Source organism: Pristiophorus japonicus, chromosome 11, assembly GCF_044704955.1.
Source record: "Pristiophorus japonicus isolate sPriJap1 chromosome 11, sPriJap1.hap1, whole genome shotgun sequence".
NCBI lineage: Eukaryota > Metazoa > Chordata > Chondrichthyes > Pristiophoridae > Pristiophorus > Pristiophorus japonicus.
Genome location: NC_091987.1, coordinates 85,864,151 through 85,875,095, shown reverse-complemented (window position 1 = coordinate 85,875,095; position 10,945 = coordinate 85,864,151). Strand labels below are relative to the sequence as shown.

Here is a 10,945-nt window from a genome sequence, read left to right as displayed (position 1 = left end):
CCTCCCCCTCCCTCTCTCTCTCTCTCTCTCTCTCTCTCTCTCTCTCTCTCCCTCCCCCTCTCTCTCTCTCTCTCTCTCTCTCTCTCTCTCCCTCCCCCTCTCTCTCTCTCTCTCTCTCTCTCTCTCTCTCTCTCTCTCTCTCTCTCCCCCCTCTCTCTCTCCCGCTCAGCGGCACGAACGGCTGCAGTATTCTCCCTGGCTGAAGCACTTTCACACAGGTAGGAAGATGGTTTATTTAATCTTTTCTTGGCTTATAAATGTTTGTTCAGGTTGGATTTATTTGTATAATATTTGTAGAAGTATAAATAAGGATTTATTGTAGAATTTAATGAGTTCCCCCTCCCCCCCCACCTCGTTCTGGACGCCTAATTTGTAACCTGCGCCTGATTTTTTAATCAGGTTTTTTCAGTTCTACAAAAATCTTCACTGGCTCCATTCTACTTTAGTTTGGAGTACATTTTCACTGTGGAAACTTTCAAATCAGGCGTCAGTGGCCGGACACGCCCCCTTTTGAAGAAAAAATTCTGTTCTAAACTAGAACTGTTCTACCTGACTAGAACTGCAGAAAAAAAAATGTGGAGAATTGCGATTTCTAAAATAGTCCGTTCTCCACCAGTTGCTCCTAAAAATCAGGCGCGAATCATGTGGAAACTTGGGCCCAATGGGTGGGGTTCTGCTTCAAAAGATCGATGGCCCTTTTAATTGCCTCAGGATTTCCAGGGCTTCCATGGTGAGAGGAGCTGGGTCTGTGCCTGCAGTAATGAACACCTGCGATGGGCCTGCTACATAAGCAGGAGACGTGATTCCCAGCTTCCCACCTCACTTTCACAACGTTCACTGGGCACCCAGTGAAACATGGAGCTAAGCTCTGCCCCGGACCTCTCCGATCGGAATGTCAGTGGGGGTCCCAGAGGCAGGTCAAAGGCAGGCAGGTAAGGTTTAGTTCTTAAAGTTTTGTATAACCCAGGATGTCTTGTGGCTTTTTGTGCCTCCTTCAGCTGAGCCAAGGCCCTGGACTTGGAAGCTGATGCACAGCTGCAGGCCTGAGATGTGAGCCTGGCTAGGAGGGCTCCTGGGTCATGTTACTGGCTCTGGACAGTAAATCCTGCGGTTCAGGGCCTGGACAGGAGCATTGCACTTTAAGGATGCTGCTCCTGTCCAGTGCTAGGGCAGACAGGTGCCAGAAAAATCTTCCCTAATATATTTCTTCCCTAATATATTGCTCCCCTAATATATTTCTCCCCTGCTGTCATTCTGTTAGCCAAAGGGAGACTCCATAGTCTGCACAATTCCAAGCATTCATCAGTAGGATTCTGTACAAGTGGAAGAGCATATTTCTTGTTGGAAATTAATTTCTGAGTTCCTTTGAGTTTCTCCAGATGATTTTGAATATAATGACAATGCATTTTTAACAAATTCCACTTGCAAACATACTGTTTTAGATAAAGTTTCACATTTTGTTACCAATTAATCATGGAATCATAGAATCTTACCACACAGCAGGAAGCCATTCGTCCCATTGTACCTGTATTGGCTCTTAGAAACATAGAAAATAGGTGCAGGAGTAGGCCATTCGACCCTTCGAGCCTGCACCACCATTGGAGCCGGCATGCCCTGTACGTGGCTCTCCAGTCCCCATTCAGGACACATTTCTTGACTAGAGACAATAGCGGGTCTCTATTTGTCCAGACTTTAATCTGACGGGCTGTCACGGGTGAGCCTTCGCTTCCGAAATCTTCAACAGCCATGACCATCTCAGCACCATGCTCAGTAGCCCCCTCAGTGGTGGCTAGTGGGAGCCTGCTGAGTGCATCGGCGCAGTTTTCGGTGTCCGGTCTGTGCCGAATTGTATAGTCATAGGCGGCTAACGTGAGTGCCCACCTCTGTATGCGGGCCGATGCGTTTGCATTTATGGCCTTGTTGTCGGCCAAAAGGGACGTTAGGGGTTTGTGATCTGTCTCCAGCTCAAATTTCCTGCCAAACAGGTACTGGTGCATTTTCTTTACCGTATATACACATGCGAGTGCCTCCTTTTCTACCATCCCGTAGCCTCTCTCAGCCTGGGGCAGACTTCTGGAGGCATAAGCTTACCGGCTGTAACTGACCCTTGGCATTGACATGCTGCAACACACACACCCGACACCATAGGACGACGCATCGCACGTTAGCACAAGTTTCTTTCATGGGTCATATAGCGTTAACAGATTGTTGGAACATAACAAATTGCGTGCTCTATTAAAAGCTCTTTCCTGGCTGTCCCCCCAGACCCATTCGCGACCTTTGCGTAGGAGCACGTGTAGCGGCTCTAGCAGCGTGCTCAATTTGGGAAGAAAGTTACCAAAATAGTTCAGGGTCCCCAGGAACAAACGGAGCTCCATTGTGTTACGGGGTCTGGGTGCTCTCTGGATCGCTTCCGTCTTGGACGCAGAAGGGCTGACCCCGTCTGCTGCTATCCTCATCCCCAGGAATTCTACCTCTGGAGCTAGGAAGATGCACTTCGCCTTTTTCAGTCGCAGCCCTACCTGGTCCAGTCTGCGTAGCACCTTCTCCAGGTTGTGGAGGTGTTCTTCACAATCGTAACCTATGATGAGGATGTCGTCCTGAAAAACCACCGTCCCTGGAATCGACTGGAGGAGGCTTTCCATGTTTCATTGGAAGATCGCGGCGGCCGAGCGAATCCCGAACGGACAGCTGTTGTACTCAAACAACCCCTTGTGTGTCGTGATGGTGGTCAGCTTCTTCGACTCACTCGCTAGCTCCTGGGTCATATAAGCTGAGGTCAGGCCCAATTTTGAAAAAAGTTTGCCACCGGATAGCGTTGCAAAGAGGTCCTCCGCTCTCAGTAGCGGGTACTGGTCTTGGAGTGACACCTGATTGATGGTGGCCTTATAATCATGACATATCCTGACCGACCCATCCGCCTTGAGCACCCAGTCACTGAATTCGACTGGCGAGATGATGCCTTCCCTCAGCAGGCGGTCCAATTCGCCTTCTCTCTTTTCCTGCATCACGTACGGCACCGCTCTGGCCTTGTGGTGTACTGGCCTGGCGTCCGGGTTTATGTGAATCACTACCTTGGCCCCCATGAAAGTGCCAATGCCGGGTTGAAATAATGAGTCAAATTTGTCCAGGATCTGAGAGCATGATACTCGCTCCACAGAAGAAATTGCATTGACATCGCCCCATTTCCAGTTCATGACAGCAAGCCAACTCCTCCCCAGTAGTGCGGGACCATCCCCTGGGACAACCCAGAGTGGCAACCTGTTCTCCGAATCTTTGTGGGTCACGACTACCGTGGTGCTGCTTAGCACCGGAATGATCTCCTTTGTGTATGTCCGTAGCGTCAATCGGCGATAATTTTGGCCTCCTGGCTTTGGATGCCCACAACTTTTCGAACTGTTTGATACCCATCAGGGACTGGCTGGCCCCCGCGTCTAGCTCCATTGATACTGGGATGCCATTGAGGAGCACTTTCATCATTATCGGTGGCGTCCTGGTGTATGAACTGTATATGTGTTCCACATGAACTCGCTGAACTTCAGCTTCTAGCGATTTCCCTCAGCGTTCATTTCTGCAATTTCTGCAGGTATTTTGCTCACCTCTGCAAATTCCGGCTGAGTGTGTGCCTCCACGCCTCCAACATGAGCTGTTGTTGGAAACAAAAGGTCCCTTGCCAGTCGATCTTCCCTGACTGCCCCTGTGACTGTCCTTGAGTGCGCCATTAACAGGTGTTGATGGCCCCATTTCTGGCCGCATTGTCCCTTGCAATGGCGTGAATCGCCGTTCAGCTTGCCATTGTCTCTGTCGAACTTCCCCTCTGGGTTCGACTACATGTTGGGGTATGTCCGATTGCCCTTGTCTGCCTGGAGAACTGTGTGCTGCTTTAACAATGTTGAATCTCTGTCCCAACCATTCCTTAACACAGTACCTCTTGTCTGTTCTGCTAGTGGCCATGCTCAAGTGGTTTAAATCCCAGTTTCTCGTCGCCATTGATACGTCCTTACTATACAGTATAAATGTACACGAGGCCCATGCTTGAGAGAAGGTCAGTCTGTGACCTGTCCTTTATTCCTTAGCACTCAAGTGATGGAAGTGGGTGGAGCTTCCCCTTTTACCTGAAGGTCCAGGTTAGGAGTGTCTCCCACAAGTTCACCACCTTGTGGTCATTGTTCTCACAGTGTACAACTTAGGTCAGATTATACATGGGTTACAATGCTGGTTGAATACATGACAAGATCTCCCCTTAACCTTCTCTGCTGTAAGGAGAACAATCCCAGCTTCTCCAATCTCTACATATAACTGAAGTCCCTCATCCCTGCTTTGATCCTGGTAAACCTCTGTACCCTTCCTAAAGTGTGGTGCCCAGAAATGTACACAATACTTCAATTGAGACCTAACCAATGATTTGAAATAGTTTAGCATGACTGCCTGGTTTTTGTACTTAATGCTCCTATTTACAAAGCCAAGTATACAATACGCTTTCATAACTGCCTTCTCAACTTGCCCTGCCACTTTCAAAAAATTGTGAATATGCACCCCCAGATACTTCTGTTCTTGCAGCCCCCTCAAAATAGTACCATTTAGATTATAGTGTCACACCATGTTCTTGCTCCCAAAGTGCATCATTTCACACTCACCTCGTTAAATTGCAGCTGCCGTGATCTGCCCATTTCACCAGTCTATCTATGTCCTTCTGAGGTCCACTACTATCGTGCTCACTATTTACTATGTTGCCAAGTTTTGTATTCTTTGCAAGCTTCAAAATTGTACTCCCTACACCTAAGACAGGTAATTTATATATAACCAGGCAGGAATGGAACCTTTTTTGAATAAAATGCTTCAAAACTATTCTGAACCATGCCACAGTTCAATTAAACTCGAAGACCTGCACCCCAGTTCTGTTGAAGTCCAGGACTCACTCCCTTTGCAGTACACACAAGACCGAGGAAAACCCTCCAGTGCTCTTACACCTCATTAATGTTCTTTCCCAGTGCGATTAAATGTCAGGTACCCACCTCTAGCCTGGTAAATGTTGCCTAATATTTTGCTCTCTATCATGGACTTTTATTTAAAAAAAATTGGTATTGAGTACATAAAAAAAGATATAGAATAATAATCAATGACACTTATTTCCAGTTTTCACAGAATAACGGACAGAATTGTGTAATTCAATGCTGAAAGTATCAGCAATAATCCAGAATATCATGTAATAAAATCATAATTTAACTTATTCAGTCTCCATAAATGGCTGACCATGATAATACATTGCATGTTACATGGGATAACACCCCATTATAAAATAATATATCCCTCAACTCACCGTAAGAAAAATCAAATAACCACTGGTGTAAATACTTTCTGCAAACTTAAGTCCACCTTTTGTTTCTGTACATTGTGCCTTGATGTGTGGGTTTGTGTGTTGTTGAATTTCCCCCTCCCAACAACAACTTGCATTTGTATAGCGCCTTTAACATAGTAAAACATCCCACGGTGCTTCACGACAGCGTTATCAAAGAAAATTTGACACCAAGCTAGTATAGGAGATATTAAGACATGACCAAAAGCTTGGTCAAAGACGTAGCTTTTAAGGAGCCTCTTGATGGAATAGAGAGAGGTAGAGATGCGGAGAGGTTTAGGGAGGGAATTTCAGAGCTTAGTGTCTCGGCAGCTGAAGGCACACCCACCAGTGGTGGAGTGATTAAAATCAGGGATGTGTAAGAGCCCATAATTAGAGATCTCAGACGGTTATAGGGCTGGAGGAGATTAGAGAGATAGAGAGGGGCAAGGCCATGGAGGGATTTGAAAACCAGCACGAGATTTTTAAAATTGAGGCATTGCTGGGTTGGGAGCCAATGTAGGTCAGCGAGCACTTAATCTTCTTCCCTCTCATATTTGGATTTGGTTCCAAAGTAATTGGCAGCACTCCATATCCCAAGTGTCATTTTTCCTGTGTTAGCTTAGATGGTGAATGTTGACAAGAAAATCAACTGGGATTGGCATCACAACCAAATCCAATTTTATCCTCGTACAGAGGGAGTCCTACACTGTCAGAGGTTTTGAATGAGGCGTTAAACCGAGGCCCCGTCTGCCCTCTCAGGTGGATGTAAAAGTTCCCATGGCACTATTTTGAAGAATAGCAGTGGAGTTATCCCCAGTGTCTTGGCCAATATTTATTTAGCGGGACTTCGAAACCGCCGGTGTGTCTCAGCTGGGGAATTTTTCCCTGGTCTGGTTCTCAATCAACATCACTGGTCATTATCACATTGCTGCTTGTGTGAGCTTGCTTTGCGCAAAATTGGCTGCCGCGTTTCCTACATAACAACAGTGACTACACTCCAAAGGTACATAATTGGCTGTAAAGGGGTTTGGGATGTCTGGTGGTTGTGAAAGACGCTATATAAATGCAAGTCTTTCCTTTTTTTTTAAACAACATCTAGTGCACATAAACTTTCCAGCTTTTGGGGGGCGATTATTGAATAGCAATTGTACTTGTTTGTCTAATTTTTTCCTTTCTGCTGTAGCCCAAAGCATAGAGGTTAATTGTAGTGCCCCATTCACTCTCTCCAGCTCAGATCAAATAATTCAAATAGGTTGGGCCTAACACCAAAAAAAGAATAAAAATAATTTTTCAAAAAACCTATCTCAAAAAATCCAAAAAACATTCCCTTTTACATTAAATCACGTCAACAGATCTTGAAAATAAATAGTAAAAAAAACAATCACTTACCTTTTTCTTGAAGACCTACTTACCTACTGCCCAGTTCCACTGATCCTCGTGGGCAATGTTAAATTTTTTTTTATACTTGCCTTCGGGTCTCCGCTCAGCCAAAGATTGCGCCAGGACGCTCTGACGGTGCACACCGGCGGTCCGCTCCCTAGCGGGACTTCGAAACCGCCGGCGTGTTTCAGCTGGGGAATTTTTCCCCGGCCTGGTTCTCACTCAAAACGGCCAATACCACCGAGAAACCGGGTAGTGAAAGAGTGCAAATTCTAGCCTTAGAAGAGAAGAGAGAGCAAGACAAACATGTAAATAAAGACGGAGAACAAAATAATTATGGAGTGGAGGAGAAGCAGAGAGACAATTGCAGAAAGGGACAATTTTTATGTCCATGGAGATTGACTCGTATAGGTAGAAAATTCTGACATGACATCAGTAAATTATTTTTTCCTGAGTTCACTCTGTCGGAATAAATTCTTGTTGAGCATTACCCAGTTAATAGTGAAGTTCACCAGTGTGTATTCCTCTGTGTTCCCACAGAGGGAGCTTTTAAGCTCCATCTCCCAGTTGGCTAGAAGTATTTCTCAGAGGGAGGAAGAGAAAATCTGACGCAGTTAACCTTCACCGGTCTTGCTTTGAGTTCAGACAGACCAGCATTGGCAGCGCCCTGGGAACATGGAACTGGTCTGCCTGCCCCTCAATTGGAGGATAGTGCTTCGTTTAAGGGGAAGAAAGAAGATTAACTCATTTACAAAATAGGTGGAACAAACTAATATAATATAGGTGGTATACGCTTATTTACCAGTTTGTCAGTCTATGCTTATTACGATGCCATTGTACGATTTATGTCTCTTTCCTCATCTGTACATTGGCACACTGGAAACTCTGTGGCACTGCTTTGTGAAATGATGCCCCCTCCCAGTTTCACACCCATTAACATCAGCAATATTGTGGCTAAGCATGTTAAATTATGTTATATTTTCTGTTTTAGGTCTCAAAATATTTGATCTTGGCAATCCTAAAAATATTGGCCCTCACCTTGCTGTGGACTTGGAAAATCACATTATGTTGGAATTTCGTCCTCATGGCCCACCAATCCGATTCAACACTGTTTCGAGTCAGGATCTGCACTACATTTCAAATGAACTGGATGAAATTAAAGGAGGAAAAAACACAGTTATAGCCATTACCATATGGTCCCATTTCAGCACTTTTCCAGTGGAAGTGTATATCCGAAGACTACAGAATATCCGAAGGTCAATTCTACAGTTGCTAGGCAGGAGTCCGAATACAATGGTTATAATGAAGACTGCCAATGTCCAGGCCCTTCCACAAGATGTCAGTCTCTACAACAGTGACTGGTACGCCTATCAGCTTGATTTAGTGCTGAGAAAGATGTTCACAGGCATCAATGTGGCATTTGTGGACGCATGGGAAATGACGCTAGCCCATTACCTGCCACATGAGCTGCACCCTCAGAGTGTCATTATAAAGAATGAAATAGATGTGTTTCTTTCATATGTGTGCCCCTCTGAAAAGTGATAAATACTGTATTCGATCTGTTTCAACCTGGTTTTGGTTATCATGTGATTCAAAATCTAAACAATGCCATCAGAACTCAGATTTGTGTAATTGCCTTAAATTAATGTGCATTTTTAACATGGATATCAACTGTTTTGTTAAACAAATGATAATTTTTGAATTATTCGAGTGTGGGAGTATTCATTGTGGTTATAACTAAATAAGGTATTGCTTTTTGTTGCGTACAAATATTCCATTCTGACTGTAACAAAGGTGATGGAGTTTGTCTTTTTAAAGGAGCTGCTGTACATGGTTATTTACTGTATTGCTGAGGGACTTTTCCCAAAGCAAGGTAGTGTAGAACACTGCTTTGTGGTGCTAGGAGTGTGATAAACTCCACCTCCCTTATCATCAATGGAACTTTGCCTCAGATAAATGAAGAAAGCAAATTGAAAGCTCAGGATACAGCGAGTGAGGAGGGAATGCATTGAAGGCCAAGGATACAGTAGAATATGAGCCTAAGTCTAAAGATTCTGAGAGACAGAGGACGGGGGAAGTGCTCTGGTGATGGAACAGGAGAAGTGAGGCAACATTGGCTTTCATGTTACACCTGGTCTTGGAGTATTGAAAGAAACCTGCAAAGAATGAAAAGAGGGGTGAGGGACAAGAGAAAGTCTGTGGGGAAAGACAATGGGAACATTGGCTGCTTAATTTCTCTTCACACCCATAGAAACAAAAACAAGGCAAGGAAGTGAACAAAATTAGAGAGATTACAACAATATAAAGATTTAAAGGAACAATATTTAAGAATGGAAAGAATAAGGAAGATTTCTATTGGGAACAAAGTATAAACTTTGAACTGGTGCCACTATATGGACTAATCTACCTAGTCCTTCTTTATGGCTTCCAAGTAGCACTAAGACATCCCCGAGAGACGTTTATGATGCCTATAATTGTGGAATTCGTGATGCTCTCAACCATCAAACTCAAAGCAACTAAGTGGCTCAGGACCTCCCACTCTTTCATGTGCACTGGTGGTCAGTTTTTAGAGTTGTGTTTATATAGGACAGATCCTAATATTATAAAAACATAAGAAATAGGAGCATGAGTAAGCCATAATGCTCCTTGAGCCTGCTCCACCATTCAATAGGATCATGGCTGATCTTCTACCTCAACTCCACCTTCCCGCACTATCCCCATGTCCTTTAATTCTCTTAGTTCCCAAGAAATTATTGACCACTGTCTTGAATATACTCAGCGACTGAGCATCCACAGCTCTCTGGGGTAGAGATTTCCAAAGATTCACAACCCTTTTGAAGAAATTTCTCATCTCAGTCCTAAATGACTGACCCTTAGTCTGAGGCTGTGACCCCATGTTCTCGACTCCCCAGCCAGGGGAAACATTTTCACAGCATTAACCCTGTCAAGCCTCTTAAAAATTTTATATGTTTCAATGAGATCACCTCATTTTTCTAAACTGTAGGGAATATAGGCTTAGTCTCCTCAATCTCTCTTCATAGGGCAATCCCCTCATCCCAGGAACCAGTCTAATGAACCTTTGTTGCACTCCCTCCAAGGCAAGTATATCTTTCCTTAGGTAAGGAGACCAGAACTGTATATAGGTGTGGCCTCACCAATGCCCTATATAATTTTAGTAAGACCTCTTTACTCTTTTATTCTAATCCTTTTGTTACAAAAGCTAACTTAGCATTTGCTTTCCTAATTGCTTGATGTACCTGCATGTTAACTTTTTATGATTCATGTACAAGGGCATCCAGATCCCTCTGAATGCAAACAATTTCCAGTCTCTCACCGTTCAACAAATATTCTGCTTTTTTGTTTTTCCTACCAAAGTAGATAACTTCACACTTCCCCACATTGTATTCCATTTGCCATGTTCTTGCCCACTCAATTAACCTGTCTTTATCTTTCTGCAGCCTCTTTACATCCTCTTCGCACCTTATTTTCCCACCAAACTTTGTATCATCAACTAACTTGGATACGTTACACTCAGTCCCTTCATCTAAGTCATTAATATAGATTGTAAATAGCTGAGACCTAAGCACTGATCCTTACGGTACTCCTCTAGTTACAGACTGCCAACCCGAAAAAGTCCTGTTTATTCCCACTCTCTGCTTTCTGTCCATTAACCAATGTTAATTTCAATATTAATTAATTAACCAATATTAAATTCAAATCACTCACCCAAAATCTCGATGGGCACTAACCACCTGATGGAATGTTTTATTTATTCTTGAAAATGAGTGTTAATTCCCTTATTAGAAGAAATGCTGTTTAATTTGGTTGAGTCTGATAGACCAATTTTTCTTTATACTCTTTAGGTGGGGAGAGGGAAGAGAAATGAAGCTTTGTTAGTTGAAGAAATATATTTTTTCAGATTTTCAAAACTACGACCATAAAATAGGCACCCAACATTGCTAAACCAAGATTAAAGGCTTCAACCTATGGTGAAATGATGCCCTGAGTCCATGTCCTCACAGCAAAGATGTTTGACTACTGAGATAATCTTGGTTACTTGTTGGTTTGGAGATCGTGTTCCTACTGACTAATCCAGGTCCAGTTCCTAGTGGATTCTATAACACGAGTCATAAGCTGTGGTCATGGCTGAAGTGAAATTCACTTTTTACTACATTGAATTCTGAGATATTTACCAGTCTTTCTGTGATGCAGCCATTTTTCTATGAA

General features: G+C 43.8%; 1 protein-coding gene across 4 annotated transcripts in view; it reads left to right on the top strand.

Moving 5' to 3' along the window:
• The window catches only part of LOC139276137 (NXPE family member 3-like), a 62,203-nt gene extending 53,819 nt beyond the window's left edge, over positions 1-8,384 (top strand). For all 4 annotated transcript variants that reach the window (XM_070893661.1, XM_070893659.1, XM_070893660.1 and 1 more), the window contains one exon: positions 7,710-8,384. In XM_070893661.1, the coding sequence (XP_070749762.1) occupies positions 7,710-8,260 (551 nt within the window). In that variant the 3' untranslated portion in view covers positions 8,261-8,384. The remainder of the gene's footprint in view (positions 1-7,709) is intronic.
• The last annotated feature ends 2,561 nt before the right edge of the window (positions 8,385-10,945 follow it).